Raw genomic sequence first — 21,554 nt, 5'->3', positions numbered from 1 at the left:
TGAGGTTCAAATGATTTATATAGCCTAAATAACATGATTAATTATGCATTTGCCATGTTTAATACTTATGTTTGGAGTCAACAGAAACTTGCCATGAGCTATGAGTCAAATAAAGAAACTCAAATGTTTTTTTATCCCTCTCTTTTTTTCTACTCCATACCTGCTGTTGCCAAGCACGTTTGACAAGATTTTTTTTTAGCTTCCCACGTGTCTGTTGCTTTGAATGCAAACCAGGCAGCACTGTGGAGGACCTGCCTGTACTTTGTGCTTCCTGGTACAGTATCTCCCCTAGTCACTGCCTTCCTGAATTACTCAATGCCACAAACACAATAGATTTCAGTGGTGCCATTCAAAAGACCTCACAAGTAGGAGCTTTACACTTTTTGTTATATCTAAATTAGATTAAGACACAGATGCCAGTTTGCTGTTGATGATTGAGAGTGACATATTGAAGGAATAAATATAATCTGTAGTTTATTTTTAATTGACCTAATTCTATAACCAAGAGTTTAACAAACAATACAAATAATGACTAACACAAATGATGACTAAGTTAGTCATTTAAAGCATCACAATAATTACCAATTTAAGTAAGCCATCCATAACTAAGCAGACAGGTATTAGACAACAACCTGTCATTTCCAGGATTTGAAGCACAGTTGAGTCTTCCGGCCTAACAAGGAGTGTGTGGGACAGATGTTTACACTCCTTCTGCTGTCTTAAATCTCTGAGGCTGAATTTCCTTAGTGTCAGTTTTCAGCGTGGGAAGCTCTCAATGTCTTGTGTACTGTGTCTAACAGGCTGGAGGTGAGGGGCCCATGAAAAACTGCTGGGATTATGCAGCATTAGTTGTTTGAATTGAGCAGAGAGAAATATGATAGTGCTAACAGTTTTCTTTCTCATATATTAATGAGAGAGATTCAGTATGAACCAACGTTGTCAAAAAGAATGGATAGTTACTCTGTGAATATCTAGGCTACAGTCTGACAATCAGTCTGTAAACCTAACCGTGTACACTGTGAAATGAATGAATAAGAAATTAGATACATGAGCCTATGACAGAGGAATAAAAAAGGGAGCGATTATTATGCAATTTGATTCTTCTGTTTTATATTTGCCAAAAAAGGTCAAGAGTCAGTTATCACAGAATTTATTTGTAGCCAAAGATTGTTCATCCATAAAACTTTATTTTAAATTCTAGAGGAGATTACAAAGTTTCAAAAGACACCAAATATGGTGGACATCTGTATGATATAGTGCAAAGACACCTAGAATATGTGCATTTAAGGGAATTGAGTAGAGGTAAGTAGAAACAGGATACAGATAAGTAGGAAAAAAATCTAATAACAAATAAAGCTAAGTTATAAAGCTATACACACCACATTGCCTATAGAGAAATGTGATAAATGTAATGTATCTGCAAAACCAATTGTGCAGTTTCCTAATACATGTGTTTATACATTTGTATGATACTATTTATGCATTAGCGATATTAATCATGCAGGATGTTAAAATAGTGTGAAATAAAGTGAATAATGTAAAGGCAGTGTTCTTCAACCTAAGTTTACTTACTTACTTATGTCAATAATGTTTTTTAAGAGTAACCGCCACCACACCAGTGATGGTGATCACAACAGTAGTACTGTTGTTGGGAATTGCTTATTTATTTATTGAATAAAATAAAAACAACAGTGAAGTATAGAAATCTGTCCTTTTCTCATAAAAGATGAATATTATCAAATATTGGCTGTTGATTAAATGGAGACAAAGAGCAACAGCGCCCTCTCCTGTATAATTGTACTAACATACATGTGTTGTCTTTGGAAACGTCATCATATAGCGACAACATTTTCTATTTCACAGGCTAACGTTGATAATAAAGCTCAACATTTGTTTCTCTTATGACAGGATGAAATCCAGCAAATTATCCGAACTAATTTCACAAGCAACTTAATCTAAGTTTTCTTTATCTACAAAATAAAAGACCCCGGAAGTCCACCACTCTCCGTTTGTAAACACATGGCTTGAAGTCGTGTCTGATGCTTAATTATGCCAAAACTCTTCGATATAAAGTTTGCAGGAGAATGTAAGACTCTCCCTGAAGGCTTCTGGTCAGCTGTAGACGTGTGGATAAAGAAACCTCACGTTGTTAACAAGCGTCTTTGCGGCGCTAAGGACACGGAGAGTAAAGATGTGGACAGAGAGGCTGTGCTGCTCCTGCTGAAGGATCCTGAACTCGCTCATGATGTGTTGTCCTTCATGACCAACAGCAGACATGCACTGGCACAGACGCACGAGAAGGAAAACCCATGGGCTTCTAGCACCAGGACATTTATTCCTAAAGTAAACAATTATGGGACAAACCTGCATAAAGAGTTCATACTGAAAGGTAAGAGTGGACTTGAATGAAAGGCTCTGTTAAAGCCTGTGCTCTTTTACTAACTTTTTTTTAAATGTCCTTGTCCATTTAAGACTTCGGCAGACAACACGTGACCTTTCTTCCATTTGAAGAAGATTCAGAAGGACAGGTGTCTCTCAAGAGGGGCAACATTTATCAGTTCCAGCTCCTCCATCAAGACTGTGAGGACTGGTGAGTGGCTGAATGAGCACAATTGACACACAAAAAGACAAAATATTAAATTCCTTGAGGTACGAAGGCCTCAGAAAGACGATATGTTTTTTTTCTTCTTCACAGGATCAATATTTTTTATTTATTTTTCACATACAGAACACAACAAACCAGGCAAAGAGAATTAATTCATGTGAAAATAAGATAACATGACAGACAATACCTTTTCTTAGTGATCTTAAAATGTGATCTATGAACTTAAAATGGTAGTTCATGATCTAGATGCCTTTATCTGCAGGGCCTTGGAGCTGCATGTTTTGGCTTTAGACGCGTGGTACTCCGATGGCGTGGCGTACCCAAAGCTGCCCTGGCTGTCCACTGACCTGCTGCCCTAAACTGGTGCGCTGGGCCACCGAGTGCAAGAGCCGCGAGTTCAAGAGCACCTTGTCTCTGCTGCCAGTGGAGAAGTACAGCGTCAAGTATCAGCAGCTGAAGGAAAAGTACAAGGCCTATGGTCAAGGTAAAGTCTGCTCAGTGTAAGGCTGTTAACATTTATTACTGATAACTTGTATAAATAATATTCTTTTTCCTCAACGCTTTTTAGGTGTGGCCTGAGGTTACGGATCCTGAGAAATTTGTCTATGAGGATGTTGCCATTGCTACATATCTCCTTGTGAGTTTCAACCCCATCGTCGATGTTGTTTTCATATCTAAAGCAATGATTGATTAATCAGTGATACTTGAATTGAAGAATCGTTCTTTTGCGACCCTCATGCCTCGTATGTCTTTTTGTACTTCCTTTTTAAATGTGTATGACCACTGCCAAGTATACACACATGCCCATACTGTTAATGTATGTGCAGGTGAAACTCATTTTTGTCTGTCACATGTTGTCGGCTCATGCAACCGAGACCGGGTCAATTTGAGTGTGAAAAATGGCTTTGACCCAGTAAATTGATTCCAATGTCATGCCAGAGGCAGGTGACAGGGTGTCCGCAGCAGCTGCAGGTGAAGGTGATTGAAAGCTCTCATAAGTCAACATAAGTCATAAGTGGTGTTGAGTCTCTGTCATTGTACTGCAGGTGCTGTGGGATGAAGAGCGAGCAGAGAAAAGTCTGACCGCCAGACAGTCCTTTGTGGACCTGGGCTGTGGGAACGGCCTCCTGGTTCACATACTGGCCAATGAAGGGGTGAGTCACATGCTATACAGTATGTTACTTCCTGGTTAAAAGCTAACTGAAAGCCCATAAAAGCCACAGTAAACAACCATGATATGATAACTTTAATTTAGATCTGTAGTTTCTGAACCTTATAAACAGTGGTTATATGGGCCTAGTTTGCAACAGACTGAATTTACTTAGAATCTAAAACTGAACTGAGCACCATCAGAAGTTGTGCCTTAATGACACATAGTTTTTAACTAGAAGGATCTCAGATCTCATTTTTATTAATCAAATTAATTGAATGACTAATTATTGCCTGACACTTCCATCCCAGATCCATGCTACTACCTAAAAAAAATGTCACTTTTTTAAATAGGAAAGAAAAGCCGATTCAAACCGCTATAAAATCCAGATAAACTGCCACTTGTTAAAACACAGAAGATCTTTATCAGCTGCTTAATCAAAGACATGGGGCTGGCGAGGCAAGGTGAGGGGATTCATCTCTCTGAATATATAGAATCTAATGTACCGTGTCGCTGTAACGGCTAATCACAAAGTAGGACAGGTGTAATTGAAATTCCACACAGCGGCCGGTCGTCCCGAGTGTGGAGAGATCGATTAGCTGACCGTCATGCCGTCTTTGTGTCGCAGCATCCTGGAAAAGGCATCGATGTTCGCAAGAGGAAGATCTGGGACATGTACGGCCCCCAGACTCTGTTGGAGGTGAGCGAGCTGAGCATGAAGAAGGCGGACTCATTGTAACCATAATCAGGTTTTTTAATTAGTGTTATTATCTTTTCACATGATACCGGGAATCCATATCGCACGCTGTAGGTGTCCGCTCGGCTGGCATCGCCCCCTCACTGCTGCTTTGTGCTTTGTGCTTTAACTTCTGATTCTTCTGTTAGTATGATGCACATTAATGGACCCAGTCTTTTTTAACAGTAATAAACGGTGATGTTTTCACACTAACATTACATGGAACGGACAGTGTTCCACTAGACTACAAAAAGAAAACACCACTGCAACACAGGGGACTAACAACTGAATCAAGACACATCCATGAAGAACATACCCACATTTGCAGAGACACCTGCCCCAAAACACTCCACTCTCCTGTCTGCCTCCTCGACTCATTTATTTGACATCAAGCTGCTGACTGCTTCCATTTTCGCTCATCTATTATTGACTGTTTTTTTTTTTTTTGGAAGCTGATGTGGCAGACCAATCTTCTGGGCCCCCAGGGGTGCTGTACTCAGTCCAGACCTTCATTTTGAGGTTCTATCTGAACCTCCCAGGCCTCCGTGCTCTTAACCTACATCATTTGTGATGTCGGCGAAGGACCGACTGTTGAAAGGAGCCGAATATAAAATACTTTTTATATAAATTCTTAGCGGGATTTGCTAGAATTGTGTTATTTTGAGCCATCTGAAAGTTTAATCCAATCAACCAACTAACCAGCTCAAAGATTAAATCAGCTTTATACATTTCACACTGACGGGTTTAAAAGTTATAATATAAAAAGTTTTCCTTATTTTCTTTTGATCGTTTCCATAAAGTGGTCCAAGAATCAAATCACACCTGCTTGCATCTTCCCCGCTCTAAAGAGCTCTTGTGTTTTTTTTTGGGTCTTTGCTATTTTAGGAAAAGGCAATTACGCCCAGCGAGCGCTTCTTATTCCCGGGTACGGACTGGCTGATTGGGAACCACTCTGACGAACTCACACCCTGGATCCCCGTTATAGCTGCCAGGCGAGTCATCAGCAGACACAATCTCACTCAGCAGCTCAAGTGCCAGCTGATCTCTCGCGTGTGTGTTTGTGTGTGTGTGTGTGTGTGTTTTTGTGTGTGTGTGTGTGTGCCACCGGATGGCGATGTTGAGCCTCAATCTGAGAAATCTACGACGGATGATAATCTGTAGTAATGGATTGTTGTTTCCTGTCTGTTAAACACATCTGTACACATCTGTACATTAACCACTGAAGATTTATAATCATTATTTTCTATGGCACTGGGTGAGAATTTTTCTTTTGCTCTCACTGCAGGTCGTCTTACTCCTGCCGGTACTTTGTCCTCCCCTGCTGTTTCTTCGACTTCTGTGCAAAATACCAGAGACGCCAGTGCAAGAAGTCTCAGTATAAGGAATACATCGACTTCATCACGGAGGTCAGCCAAGTCAGTGGCTTCAACACTGAAGAGGACTGCCTGAGAATACCTTCCACTAAACGGGTAGATGACTATACTTCAAAGATTATGTTGTTGACTTCCTATATTTTACACAAGACTTGTCGTATTCCTAACATTTGTCATATTGTGTCATCTATTCAAATCTTTTTACATTTTTAGCGATACAGAAAGCAAGTTACTAAAAATGATTTAACTTAAAGAGAGAATGGTCAAAATTGAAACGGCAGAGTCCAATTTATCCTGACCTTTAGTCTGTAGTATGAGTCACGCAGCCAGAACTCTAGATCCTACACTTCCCATAATGCAATTTGATAGTGTCTTTAGACCCTTCTATCTTTCAAACGCCACACCCCGAGTTTATAACGCAGACTTTGGTAAGCTTCCTCCAGCGCCACATACTGAATCAGTAGAAACTTAAGGCTGGTTTTTTGATTAGCTAATGCACATGTACCTCAAATGAAGTCATAGGTTAGACTCATCTCTTTTTCGTCTCTGAATGTGATTCTCTGATTCCCATCTTTCTTCACTGTGACTTTCCAATAAAGCAAGAGAACATTAACATATTTCTTGTTAATAAAAGAGGTTATTAGAATTCTCTTTAAAATCATCATAAAAGGTATTACTTTTCTTCAAATAGGCACAGCTGTGCGTCCCTGCCTTTTCTCCACCTGAGCCTCAATTAGTATAAACGGACAGAAATAAATCAAGTCTTTATCCTCCCCTAAGGGACGCTTCTTTCACAGCTGGCCATTAAAGGTTTAATGTGTAAGATATGCCAGAATTTAAACTTAAAACAATTAACCACATTATCAACAGAATGTGAAGAGATGACGTTATGTCAAAGACGTCTATGTGTTGTGTTGCAGAGATATCTCCTGAAATTAGCATGCTAACTGACTAGCTCCGCTCCGTCCAGTATGTAATACCACTTGTTCCTCTGGAGGCGATAGTGAGACACTGCCATCACAGAGTACAGAGAGAGAAGAAGCTGCCTGACCATGGATGTATCGTGTCTGACTCGCTTGTAAATATTACAGCCATGATCCGTTTCTGTTTTATAGTTTGTATAGCAGAAACTGAGAAAACCTCCCGCACCACCTCGCCTCGTCCTCACAGCTGCCAGGAGGCTGTTTCTCTGAGCGTGTAGCCGTCGGCAGGCCTGGGAAACAGCGTAGCTTCAGTTAACTCGAGTTCAGCCACAGCACCGGGGAACTTCAGACTCCCCGTTGCTGCTGTTACACAGGTCCAGCAGCCCGCTGTGACGGCCGGCGCTGAGGCTTGTTCTGGCTGAGCTCAAGTCTCTTTCGGCCGCTGGCTATGGTGGCTCGGGCGACCTCTCTCCTCCCCCGGCGGGCTGCTCTCCTAGTGGCGGCACTTTGGAAATAGTCCAATAAACAAACTAACGTAACGTTACACATACTACTATTATTCTTGCCCACTGACACCTGACACCTTTTTAATGGCGTCAATACACATTCACATAATAAGAACAAGCAACTATTTACTTTTAATGTACAGTCATAGTCTGTTGTTAAGGGCAAACGCTTCCGAAACATCAGTTCATATATCCAAAATGAATCCTGTCTGTTTTCTCCATAGTAATACACGTATTGACCAATTGTATTTCTACTTTTGAGTTTCTGTTTTGCACTTCGGAGCCTCAGCACCCATGGGAGTCGTCCTGACATTTAGCTGCTGTTTCCTGCAGGTGTGTCTGGTGGGAAAGTCAAGAAGCTACCAGCTATCTGATGAGGCCGGGGCCGAGCAGCGAAGAGCTCATTACATCCAGAGCCGCCAGAAGGCCTCTGGGGCCACAGTTCAAAGGTCAGACATCAGAAATGATGGGCAGTCTTGCCGTGGAAATGAAGACACTGACGGCACCCCCAACAGCAGCTGGGGAGCGGGGTTCCAGCCCAGAGACAGGGTGGAAACGGTTCGAAACTGTGCTACTCTCCCGCGGGACTTTGTCGACGGTTTTGTCCTACAGGTTGCTAATGTTCTTCTTGGAATGACTGAAGGTGACAGCGGAGGCTCCTCCAGTGACTGGCATCGAGGAGGTAAACCGCAACACCCACAAAACACCTGAGATAAAAATCTGTCTCCCTGGAGCTGCTAGCGAAGTGATGAACAGGTTCAGATACAATCCAGAGTAGGACACATTATCTGTGAAGCTCACTGATGCAGTCGTGTTATTGTGCACTTTGGGAGTTTCTGAATTCATTACTTCGTAATATCTGTTGCCGGGCAATATATATATATATATATATTCGCACGGAGCTCTCACAGCAAATATTGATATATGCGATGAATTAATCACAAAGCTTGTAATTATTTAGATTCATTTTTTTAATCCACTGATATCTGCTAAAATAGTAACATTAGCTCTAGCAGGAGTTTAGCTAGGTTTTTCCCCCTTTGGCATTGGATTTAGCTGCTATCTCATTTAGTTATATATAATTACTGTTAGTACACTATTACCAAGCGGTCAGTATATCAAAATGGTTACGTTTTATAAACGGGTAGGTCAAAATCAATTCCTAACATTAGTTTTAGCTTTGGCTAAGGCTAGCCGTGGCTATCTCAACATTAGCTCAGTTTTGTAGTCACTGCAAATTGAAAAAGATGTGTATTTTTATATTCTTTTGTGGTATAATATTGTTTTTATATGGCAGCACTGATATCTGAGATTCGGTCTTAAATGTGTAATTTAAAATATTTGTGAAATAGGCCTATTTGCTTACTGGCGGAGAAGCTCGACACCACTCCATCTGTCTGGTTAGCTTAGCTTAGCTTAGCACAAGGATTAGAAACAGGGAAACGGCAAAAGCTAAATAAGTGTGTTCCTCAACATGTCAAACTAATTCTTTATTTATACTATTTCCATTTCGACTGAATCTGTAGTTACTGTGTTTGCCTTCGTAGGGCAGCTATAGATGTAACCTAAACACAGACGACTCATTCTTGGCATCTCGTTATCACCCTGTCGCCCCTCTCGGCATCCGTTGGCAGTGCTTTCGTGACACACAGCGAAGCCACTTTGAACTCCGTAGCTCACTCTCTGCCAGCCGCCACTTCCTGCACCGCTTGGTACAGAGAGTGCCACATACGCACGCCGCATCACACACACATAGACACACTGCCCACGCATCACCCTTCGTCAACGCCTCTGCACCACGGCTGCCACTCAGACACACACACCAAGTGAATAAGATAAGGAGATAAGGACTACTATGATTAAAACTGAAAATTCTCTGTCATGATGTCAGTGCTGAAATTGGAGGTAGAAAATATGAGGGACGGTGAATAAAGGGAGTCTGTAACCTTGTATGGAGATGACTGGATGAATAATGCACCGCCATCTATGATTTATGCATGAGAATGCATTTGTATTGAGGTATTCCTAGTTATCTGCTGTGTAAGAACAAAGGGTAAATCCATGGTAAGCCAGCCTTTTATTGAAAAGATCCATAAGGGCCTCAGTCATCCAAAGGGCTTTGAGATTCGTTTCCTCTCCATTTTTAATTTATCTTCAAAAAGTGTTATTGATGTTTTAATCTAAGCCTCTTTTTTCTCATTACAATTGTAAACAATCTCATCAAATGCACACCTTTCCATCATAATCTAATAGGTATAAAAAAAAGAAATTGTCTTCCATATGAGCCTGCAGATTGTTTTTGCCCAAACAAATATTTGATGTTGGATGTGTACATGAACCTGCCTGTGGTAGTGACAAATCGAAGCTTTAACGCAACACAAGCAGTCATGGAAACTACTATTATTGAGGGGAACAAAGCTGGACTTTTTAAAATAACCACTCTACAATATGTTTTTAATGAGGCAAAGTTCATTATTTGAAGCCAATATTGACAAATGTAGAAGCCTTACTGCTATTATATAGCATGCATTTGTGATAAATACTTTATCTCACTGGCGTTTGAAATAGTTAACGTATAAAAGTGTGCACCTGCCAACTGTAGCTTTTGAGTCGAGTTACTAATTCATGCATGCTTTACTGCTGACTGGGCTCAGGTAGTTATGTAAGTAATTATGCTGAGAACGAAAGTCAGTGTGTAGCTGTACATCTAACATGCATTATAACTTGCATTTTTTATGTACAGTAAGTCAAATGCTCACTTAGTATCTTATGATAAAGTTCTTTTGTATTGGTTCTTTGTGCATCCATTATGTATGTACTGAACCGGCGCTGCACGTCCCGCTCCGGGCACCTGTACTGTAACAGTACGCATAAACAAATCACGTGTGAACCTGGCTTTATTCACCACTCAGCAATCTTGGAGCTAATTTTTTCCACTCAGCCTGATTCTGAATTGGCTTAAGCAGCAAAAACAATCCTCCACAACAAGCAATCAATCACTGGCCATCTTAGCGTTTTGCACAGGGGACGTTCGGCCATTAATAATCGTCTCTGTTGGTCTTGGTCCAAGCAGAGTCTGCTCTGTCAATACTGCCCTCCTCCCATTAATCCCCATTAACATTGTAGGTAGTAAAGGGCAGCTCTAAACGCTGTATTGATATTATATTAAGACCTGGAGCTCCCTGGCGTCTGGGCTATACGACGGCAGTCTGCCCAGTTTCACACTCTGCCTTTGCCTGTTGCGAGCGTCTGTGAATGTGGGAGTGAGTTGCATGTTTTAGGACAATATGTTTTAGATGACTGAAAACCATCATAGCTCTCAATTCAGTTGTAGAGTTAGTAAATAAATAAAACTATCTATATAGTACATTTATTTATTTGCCCATCTGAACTTGGAGCAGAGGCCATTTTCAATAATCTCTAAGCCAACAGGGTTTACCTGAAGTGCCACCAAAGATCTCGTGTGATGACGATCGCAATATGACCTCTGCAGATTTAGGTCAAATATTGTTATGAAACAGCAAAAGGAGCATTTTAATCCCGCAATGTGTCCCTCTCCAATATGTCAGAGAATAGAGGAGGCAGACTTTCAATTGTACAAACCAAAGGTCAACCCTGATTGAATTATCTTCTGGGGGGTAAAAGGTCAATGCCAGATATACAGAGAATCTCATGAAATGAAGCCCAAAGGCAGCTGTTCTGTGCACGCCATTTATCTGCTCACTACCACTAAACTCGCAGCGTAGGACTTTTCTACATTTCAATTTGAACTTTTCTACTTTTTTGCTCTTTGCTATCTAAAATAATGTCCCAGTGGGGGAGTGACGACAGTGAGTAACGCACTCAAACAGACGGTGGGGAATGCGGCGGTGAAATGCATGCTGGGTGCTCTGACAGCTCGCTGGAGCAGATGTAATTGAGCACATTTCACAGCCCTGTCTTGCACTGACAGTGACTGAGGTGTTCGATGACGATGTCTCGAAACAGCTGGTGAACTCAAGCCAATCATCTGCATCGGATGCTTGTTTTTCTTTACTTATTTTACTAACATTGTAACACCTTCTCCCGCTCTTGTCTCTCTGCTCTTACCTCTCTCCCCCCTCAGGCAGCCTCTCCGTGAGCGAGGTCGCTGGGCTGTTGAAGCAGGAAACCCTGCAGCTCCTCAAGAAGGAGTGTGGAGGTCTTCAGACTCTGCTTAAGAACAACCACCAAGTCTTTAGAGGTAGTTAGACGACACACGTCATCTACATTTTCATAGGAAAACTAGTTTTTCACTAGTTCACTTACTGGCTTTTGCCCACTTTCAGCCACATCTCACGGTCTTCATCAGTTCGTACAGATGTCGTGGAGATGACTGCAGTTACAAGTGCAGCAATTAACTTGCACACTCATTAGAAAAACGAGTTTATTCATTGTAAACTGGCATTATCACATATTGATTTCCTCTTGTGTTGTTAAATCAGTGCCAATGAGAGTGGCCTAGACACGAGAGTAAATGAGAAACAAAGACGTAAAGGACTACAAAGGTTGGACATAAAGAAACGTGGGCATGAATATCATCAAGAAGATAATCTTAATGATTAGTAAGATGTGTTCTAACACAGTTGCTCAGATTCTGTACCGGTGATTCAACCTGTTATTGTCTAAAATAACCTGATTGTTTACTTTCTGGAATACACACATTCATTACTCCTGTAGGAAAAGATTTAACTTTCATTCTGCAGAGGCCCTTATGTCTTGTCAATCTTTTTTCAGTGGAAGGAGGGAGGGTGCACATAAGAGACTGGCGGGACAGGAAGTCCTCCAGGGTATCCACCAAGAGGAAGCCCATTGCCTCTGGTGCCCTGAAAACTCGCCCCTGCTGGTTCTACGACCACCACCCTCAGCGCTGCCCCTTGGAGGCTGAACACTGTGCCTTCGCCCACGGACCCGATGAGCTCCAACCTTCGACCAGACCTCTGAAGAAGATGAAAAATGACGCCTTTTTGTCCCACTGATCACCTTCTTTAAACTCATTTATTTAGTTGATTTGTAAATGGAGTAACTTCTTTTCTAATGAACAGTATTCACGCTGCCCATTGAACCTCCTGGAAAAGTCCCCACATCCAGCGCTGCAGCTGCACGGAGGAAGAAGTTCAGGTCCAAGCAGTGTGAGTTTTATTGATGCACCATTACATCATTTCTGGGAAATGAGGTCCTGCAAGTTCCCAGTGTCCTCTTTCTTCTGATCCTGGTGCAGCTTAAGCCCTCACTGTTGTAGCTCGCGGACACTTCTGGGATTTGTTGTCTGCGGATTCTTTTGTCTTTAAATGTTTTATTTTATTTAAGAAGTTTAATTATACACTTACTGCATATTAAAGTGTATTTCAAGCTACGTCGTTGTATTTATTTAAAGATTATCACAAAAAACTTAATTCACTTCAAGCTGGTACTTTAAGGTTTACAGGCAGGGTCGTGGATAGACACCAGACGGCGTTTGAACAAAGTAAATGTTAGCGGTATGAATTATTTGTTGGCAGGAGTTGAGGGGTGAGCTGCATGTCGTCCCCTCTGGATGGGTGCTCGCTGCTGTGTCTCTTTAGCACAGTTTGGCATCACCCTGTGGCTCAAATGTCAAAAACAGTGAGGCCCACCCAGGGACTGCAGCAGGGTGATGGGAAGCATAGCCATGGGGTTTGTTTGTCTATGCGAGTGACAACAATCACACCATTGATGCAATGAAACAGACTATTTAAATCAATCACATGCAGATGAGAAATGCAAAGTGACATTTATATCTCGTCCCCGAGAGCTGTGTGCATGTTTCTGACATTAAATGATAGGATATCTTGGTTATCTCATTTAGCATTTGGAATCCACTAATGTGCAAATTGCCCACTAAGGCTTAAAGGGTCAGTTCACCAAATTATGAAAAGATCTTTTCTGAATCCTTGTGGCTTCTTATGTCAGACAATTTCTGCCAGGAAATGAAAAACCTGGAGGAAATGTTAGCAACAACAAAAATAACAATATTCTACAAATTCTTTGACATTTTCTCATAAGTTTGACATAATTTTGAATAATAAAGTTGTCATTTTGACAATAAAGTTATATTTTTGACTCAGTATTGCATAATATTTACTACTTTAGTTGTAACTAACAAAGACAAGTATCTCATAATTGTATTTCAAGTCTATATTTTGGTCTTATCTAATAATTATGACTTAAAGGGGACATATGCTAATTTCCAGGTTCATACTTGTCTGTTGGGTTTATACTGGAACATGTTTACACGCTCTAATATTCCAAAAACAAATGATTTGAATATACCTGTATTCACCTTCAGTCTGAAACGCTCCGTTTTAGCGCCTGTCTCTTTAAGCCGTCTCCCGAAAAAAGCCCAGTCTGCTCTGATTGGCTGCAGATGGCTGTGCCATTGAATATTGATGAAGATGTACATGTCTGACCACAGGTTCAGCGCATGAAGAGAAAGTCGTAATCGTTTCCTGGACAATATGCCGTTGATGAAAGGCCATTAAAACGTAAATTATGCTTCAGCCGTGATATAGTATGGTTGTGTTGTGACAGGCAGCACTCAGTCATAATGTGCACATGTGTGGGTTTTAATGACCTGCTCAAATCATTCTCCCTCCCGTGTCATTATGCTTCGAGGTAGAAATCAATTCATGAAAATACTCCAGCAGCTCGGGGTCTGCGAAGACCGTCGATGCAATCGACCTACTGCCCTACATTTAACTACAGAGGAGTGTGAAGTGGCCGGGGAGCGGAGGCATTCACCTCTTCCCCTGCTCACCACACATTTGAAGCCACTCTTGCCATGACCTTTTGACACATGCCACTTTTGACAACTCTGTTTATGTCCGCCAGAGGAATCTGCCCTCACATAAACACCGCATGGAGGTCTGCTGCTCACCCAACCACAGAATCACTTGTGCCAAAAACAACAACTGATACGAACAGGGAAAAACAGGTTTCTCTTTGCACAACACATGAATATAGCTGCTGGTAAGGGAAGCAGTAAGTCTAGGTCTGGTGATTTACTGATCTAAAGATGTCTAGACGTCTCAATTAAAACTGGGTTTCATTTGGTTGGAATGTTAAAGTTTGTTGGATGTCATGGTATACTGCCATTGACAAAACATTCTAGCTTCTTTTGGGGGCTTTCAACCACTTTACACAGGTCTTCATCATACAGATATAAATGATGATTATGAGGTTAAAGAAGCACTAGGGGTAGGACAGTGTCACAAGGGGACTAAGAAAATAGGAAAACATAAGAAGAATGTATTCTGTAATACCAATGCTTATTTGTTCCTGACTTTTGCTCGTCAGAGAAGGGAAAGTCTTTAGGACAGTTGATATAGGAGCGGCACATCCCAACATGAATTCCTGTGTGCGGTTGATTTGGTTTCCAGATATCCAGTGGAAAACTACAAAAGTGGATCTGTCTTACACGACGTCTGATACCACGCAGGAGTTTCGGTTAATTTTGCAAATGGTACTTCACAATGATTTCTTCAAATGCTGTTTTCTTTGTTTCTTTACCAACGTACTGGTCTGTTGCCACACAGTGTTTGGACGATGCCCATCAGCTTTGAAAAGGAATGAATTAGAGATGGTGAAAGCAGAGGAAAGGACAGAGGGGAACAAATAGCAGACAGACAAAATGACTCCCCATGCTTGAAATCTAGGTCAGAGAGAAGTGGATGCATCTCTTTGCTTAAACCAACATCTCTTCCTGTGTTTCCCTCATGCTTTATTCATTGTGGCACTATAGGCACTACAGAAGTCTCTCTCAACAAAGCGAGCGGTGTAGGACTGCAACGCTGACAGCTGTCACGGCAATGTATTGTTTTTTTGTTTGACTGTTGCTTCCTTACAAAATCCTCTTTTCCTTCTCGGTTTTATTTTGTTTGCGAGTATTCTTAAAAAGGGGTCGCTTCGGGACATTATTTTGTGTATGTATGTATTTACATATAAATCTATGGAACCGCCAAATTTGTTAACAATCCTTGATTTCAGACATTGATCGATGATCGAACTTTAACTTTGTTAAAGCAATGATGACTACATTAAAATATGTTATATCTATGAATTCCTCTTTATTTTTTACTTTTATTCTCATAATCTGGTGGAGCACCTTTCCCTTACTCAATAATAATCTGTAATTATGCAACAAACTTTGGCTTGATGATGTCGGAAGTACTACTAAAAAGTGTATTAAATACTCGCATGAACTTTTTCTAACTTTGGTCTTTAACTTACTTGAAAAGAAGGAGGTCCTAGCAGGATTGTCCTAACACAGAGAAGTCTGCAACACTACCCTGGGTTGGAGTGGAGTTGGCAGTGGAGAGCCGCCGAGCGTGGATGGTGCTTCTTCTCTACCCAGAGCTGGAAATACACAATACACACATGCCATGGCATCTACCCAATTCACTCAGATGTACACGGAGTTATAATTAGAAATGATAAAGCCGTCTGATCCATTATTCCGCGTATTCATATACATTTATTAAACCCGAACTGCGAGATATATCTTGCGGCAGAATCCCGATGAACACAAAACCGTAACTTTTACTCCCAGATTGATCCACAGCATCAAAAAACTTTTTGCTTGTTGAAATTGCCATTTGGGAGCTAATTCCACTCAATTAATATTTGATGAGATGCTAATTTAATACTGTGTTCTGCACAAAATGCTAAGCCTCACAGAGTGTGAATCCCCACTCTCCCTGTCCTCTTTTCCTTTATCAGAGGAAATATAGATTTTCTTTTTTTATGCACTATTCAAATTACAGTGTTTCATCTGTTAAAACTTCACAAACAGAAGGAATTTTCCCCCCTTTTAGGTGTTTACATGACATATTTCTTATTCAGATTGAGCTTTTATTCAGATGTTTTAGAGTAAAATGCTACATGTGAAACTACAAGTTCTCTTTTTGTCTTCACAGATGATTATTTCAAAACAAATTAACAAAACCCTCAGAAAACAGGTAAGACGACAATAATAACAATAACAATAACAATTTTAGAGCAAATATTTAAAACTAATCCTAGAATTCAAGAAGACAGAGAGACCAGGACCAGGATTGAACCGTATTGTATCATTCTTGTGGGACACGACCGTATTAAATTCTGCTTCATGATGCAATATTACATAATCTGTCTTTGCTTTTAGTGTGACATCACACCTTTGGCTGCTCATCATGTGAGCATCCAGCTCCCCTGAGTTCAACGACTCGCCTTCACTTCACTTTCAACTTGTGAAAGAAGTGAACAAAGAAAAAGCATCTTACTAACATACAGTAAGAGCAGCTCAGCAGCTCTGATGTGAAAATGGGGGTTATCACAGAGGCAGAAACTGGGAGGGGGTGTTGTTACCATGGGCGACGGGCCGAGGTGACCCAGATGGCACAGAAGCAGCTGAGCCTATTGGACCACTGGGCTTTGACAGCTACACTTAGCAGTAAAATCCATTTACACTGCATTACCCAGAAGTCTCTTGTCAAATCATGGTCACACCCCTGATTGATCACATACTGTATTGTTGCATGTTGGATGGACATAATCCTGCATTTAAGCTGTGCACGAAAAATAAAAAAGCTTCTGCGTGTACCTTTCATCAAGCACAGCCTCTCCAAATACAGTGTTGTATTAACTGTGTGTGTGTGTGTGTGTGTGTGTGTGTGTGTGTGTGTGTGTGTGTGTGTGTGTGTGTGTGTGTGTGTGTGTGTGTGTGTGTGTGTGTGTGTGTGTGTGTGTGTGTGTGTGTGTGTGTGTGTGTGTGTTTGAGCCAATTTGTAAAAGTTTAACAGTTCAGTTTTGCCACACATTTTATATATATTTGATTCCCTAAAAAGGTCCTGTTAGTGCTGGAACAGAGTAAGTAGAGCCAGGTGGCGTTCAGCTTTGTTTAGCATAGCATAAAGACTAGAAGCAGATGGAAAAGGCTAGTTTGGCTCCGTTCCAATGCGAAAAAACATAAGCCTAGTAGCAAAGCTCGATAATTTAATCTAGGGGTGTCAAACAGAAGAAGAAGAAAAGGGACACAGAGTGTAAGGTTGTCAGCTTTTACAAGAAAAATGAACCTATACCTATTTCTTCACAGAAGTAAATGTGAAGCCAGTGTGTTTGGTGTGTTCAAGGACAACTGACAACAGAGAAGATAAATGAATTGTTGGCAGGTTTGAGGAAACAGCAGTCTGTTTATAGTTGTAGCTAAGAGATAATCAAGAGCATCTGTTTCGTAGATGAATGATTGTTCATTAATCGTGTACGTTTTCAGAATGTACTTGTACTTCTTTACACTAAAAGAAAAGGGAAAGAATGGGAGGTGTCGTTATTTATATAGTTGTTATGCAACGGTTTTACTTGTCAAGCCCACTTGAGGTCAAATTAGGCTATAGGCCTAAATGGCCCATGAATTTAAAAATGAGTTTGACACGTCTGCTTTAATTTGTACACAAACAGGAAATGTAAAAACGTGTGGTTTTAGAGGGAGTTACACAACAGTTCAGCCAAGTGAAATAGTTACACCACAAACTGTCATATTTTACTTTTCTGTTTGAGTGTGGATTGAACAATGGAGATAAACTTGTTTCAGATGTGTTGGAAGGCGTATTTGTAGATGGAGCAAGGCTAGCTGTTTCCCCCTGCTTCCAGCCTTATGCTGAGCGCTAACGGTAATGCTAACGGTAATGCTAACGGTAATGCTAACAGTTTCCTGGCTCACTCTTACTCTTGACAAGTAAGTGAATAAGCGTTTCACAAAATCAGTCAAACTATTCTTTTATTTTTCAGTCTATGATGATTATAGCCTCATAAGTTTCATATAACTGATGCAAAGTAGTGCAGATTGTTGTCATAGGATTTTGTTCTTGCTACTGTACATTTAAATCAGACAGACTCATGTTGAAGTTTGTGAGCTGTACTTTACCTTTGTGCTATGCGAGGCACTTTCACTGTAGTGAAAGATATGGGCCTAAAATATTTAGTACTGCGGTATTTGAGAGGATTTGATGTGTCATAATCATGTCACTGTGAGAAACACTGCTATGCAATGATATCAAACATGGGTGCACAATGTAATCTTGGCGGCATACTCCACCAAAAACACACGATTACCGGATGTGAGGGACTTCCTAGGATTCTCTAAATGTTTTATACGGCGCAAAACATCAAAAGCCACATATAGAAGACACTTTTATTATTTAAACTAGCCTGCATGTCTACAATAAAAAAAAGGGCATCCACTTTAAAATGGCTTTCCTCAATCTAATCTGTGCTTCGACAGAAAAGTTTGATAGCCTCGTCTTTGCTCTTAAAGTCTCCCTCTGCCTCCCCAGAGAGGGTAAGAGTGGGCGACGGTGGCTGAAAATAGCACTCGTCGAGAAAGGAGGAATCAACGCTGCACCTTATGCTTAATTAAAGATTAAGCAGAAATTGCTCGCCGGCGTGGAGGTTTCTCAACGCCTCATTTTACTTCTCTGATCAGGGTTATGTAACACTTGTTAATACTGCATGGACTACCCTAAAAAAGTAATGACATCTACCAGTGTGGCAGAATCAATCCTGCCATGACAGGCCACAAAAAGTTGAAGCTGGTGTGTTGCCGTTGCATTAATTAATTGGCTGCTCACAGCTGCTGCAGTGTAGAATGTATCTGAATTAATGATGAACCCGCCATGAAAAGGTCCAAGCGATGGAGTGTACCTCAATTTCTCTGTTTGAAGCACTGACAGATGGTTTTTGTGACTGATATAGATTGCTAATGAAATGCTGCACTGAATGGCCCCAGGAGATGTTGAATACATTTCTTTTCAAAATATCTTATTGTATGTAATTTCACGTTTCTATATTTCCAGAAAAGCAACAGAGACAAAAACTACATTCAAGTATTACATGCTAATGATATCCATTTTTACCAATACATTTCTATGAAGTTTGATAACAGCTTGATTTGATTATATCTTGCTGTTAGTGCAAATTAGTGCGAGTAAGTTTAAATGAGTAAGTTAGTGCAAGACTTGAATCAGTATTCTGTAAAGGTGTACAGGTGTAGAATCCGAAACCAGGCAAATATTACAAATGGCACAAGTTTTATCAGAACAGTGCGAACTGAGGCAAAGACGTGCCCACACAAGTTGAAAATGTGTGTTCCCAAAGTTGTGGAACTCCAATTCTTGAACATACAGAGGATAATAATAAAAAAAGAAATACAGCTCAAGATATAATAGATCAGTTAGAGTCTGTGTTGTCACATAAACCCAACCTCAGACACGCTGCCCCCACACCAGGAGATGCGTAGCCTACTGTTGCTAGCAAGCTACAGCTAGCGCCTGTAAAGTTGGTACATGAGATGATTCGGGTGAATAAACACAATATATCTGTCAAGATCCTGGCTTTTAGTTTGTCTGTTTCCTTTTGTAAAGAACACTCACCTTGTGTCATGTCTCAGTTTTACTTTGTGTCTTTGTGTGTTTTCCCGCCTTTTGTGATTTGTTTGCCCTGCCCTGATTTGATCCTCCTGTGTTTAATTACCCTGCTGCCCTTGTGTCTTGGCCTGCCTACTTCAACCGTGTCCTGTTCCTGTGATTAGTTGTCTGTGTGTATATATATATATATATATATATATATATATATAGCGTACCTGTGTGTCCCATTGTTCCTTGTTGGTTCGTCGTCTAAGTTTCCTGGTGTGATCATTCCTTCTGTTTTTATCCCTGCGTTGATCCTGGTGTCCTGTTTCTTATTACCTCAGCTTGCTCCCTCAGTTTTGTTTCACATCTGTGTTTTGTATTGATCCTTGTTCATTAAAGCTCGCCTTTTGTTATTACTACCTGCCTGTCGTGTGCGCTGCGTTTTGGGTCCTCTTTAACTGCACCGTAACGATATCTGCTTTGTATTCCGTCTGAACACGACTAAACTTTACTCCGTCTGTTCTGTCCTATTCCTTGCACATAAATGTTCCATATACGAGAAAATCCAAAAACAAACAATTTATATCATTCATTCAGCAAGATTCATGTTTTTTTTTTGACATAGTGTTCAATAAGGCAATGATGGCCTTATCGCAAACCACGTAGGATTAAACTACCCACACACACACACACACACACACACACACACACTTGGGAACTGCCTGGTACAAATACAGTCTTGTACTTCTGACAACTGAGCCGTGAAGCCCTCTCACCGGTGCCTTAAGCTTCATTTTTGGAAGGGGAGCGCACTTCCTTTGTGCAATTTAAGCCAGCGACTTCTGCAGTCTTCATGTTACCACTGTCCAATCCTGTTGTACACCTCACATACCGAACCAAACTGCCACTATGCGGCCTTTAAATCCTTATAAATATCCAATGACTGTGTGGCTCTGCTGAGTCACTATACACTGCAGGTCCACACCTTTAGGCCATTCGAGCCTAGAAAATGTCCTGAAGATGTTTTTGGATACAACCTGTTCTGGGGGAGTCTTGTCCTTTAAGGCAGATAGGTTGCAGTAAAGGTTAGACGAGGATAAATAAGAGTTGAGGTACTGTGAGATGCACTGGCGGGCCAAACTGCTACCACTGGGGGATTCAGCTTTGGATCTGTATCTGTGTGTGTGGAGTAAGAGGAAAGAAAATAGGCAAAGCTATAAAGGAGACAGTATGTTTATCAAGGCTATTAAAGGACTGGAGCAAAGCGAGACAGCTGGTGAAATTATTTATTTCACAATATATTCATTGGCGGTAGAGAAAGTGTAAAAAACGCAGCCGTCACAGTTCATTTCCACAAACTGTAAAATCCACAAAGAGAAAGCTCACTCTTGGATCATTTGCATGAATACTCTTATGCTTTATTTGAGAGTTATGGCGGTCTCGCGCTAGTTGTTTTGGGTCACCTAAATCCTAACACATTACCTTAGAATGCGTCAAACTAACAAAATGAACAATTCCATAGAAATACCTGAAACTCTCTTATTGATGTGAACTCGTAACATGCTCATAACGTGCTTTCTGTACCATTTCTAAAGGACTGGGCATTTCATTACACCTGCCCTGTAAAAGGCTTGTCATAATGTCGTCTTCATCTGTGTGTCTGCACGTTTTTTTTTACGAGACTTTTCATTGTTTGCTGCAGAAGCTATAATGCTTCATCGTGTGCTTTGCTGGCCTGCTCCGTCTGCCCACTGGAGCCCCGGCTGGCTTCAAAACGCTCCTGTTGCCTAATGATAATGAATGCAGTGTGTTTGCTCAATGTGCTTAGTGGCTCACTGTCAA

The 21,554-nt window shown here is 40.9% G+C and overlaps 1 protein-coding gene across 1 annotated transcript; it reads left to right on the top strand.

The window, feature by feature from the left end:
- Window positions 1-1,839: 1,839 nt before the first annotated feature.
- trmt44 (tRNA methyltransferase 44 homolog) lies at window positions 1,840-12,667 on the top strand. The gene is given in 12 exon segments (XM_029455373.1): window positions 1,840-2,389; window positions 2,473-2,590; window positions 2,868-2,958; window positions 2,960-3,094; window positions 3,174-3,242; window positions 3,652-3,759; window positions 4,384-4,455; window positions 5,377-5,483; window positions 5,777-5,960; window positions 7,627-7,975; window positions 11,399-11,515; window positions 12,049-12,667. Coding segments are annotated over 12 exon segments (1,932 nt in total). The 5' UTR covers window positions 1,840-2,049; the 3' UTR covers window positions 12,291-12,667.
- The last annotated feature ends 8,887 nt before the right edge of the window (window positions 12,668-21,554 follow it).

Source organism: Cottoperca gobio, chromosome 18 (genome assembly GCF_900634415.1).
Source record: "Cottoperca gobio chromosome 18, fCotGob3.1, whole genome shotgun sequence".
In the NCBI taxonomy this organism is placed as follows: Eukaryota; Metazoa; Chordata; class Actinopteri; order Perciformes; family Bovichtidae; genus Cottoperca; species Cottoperca gobio.
The sequence above is the reverse complement of the archived record's forward strand: the minus strand, read 5'-3'. Positions and strand labels throughout refer to the sequence as shown.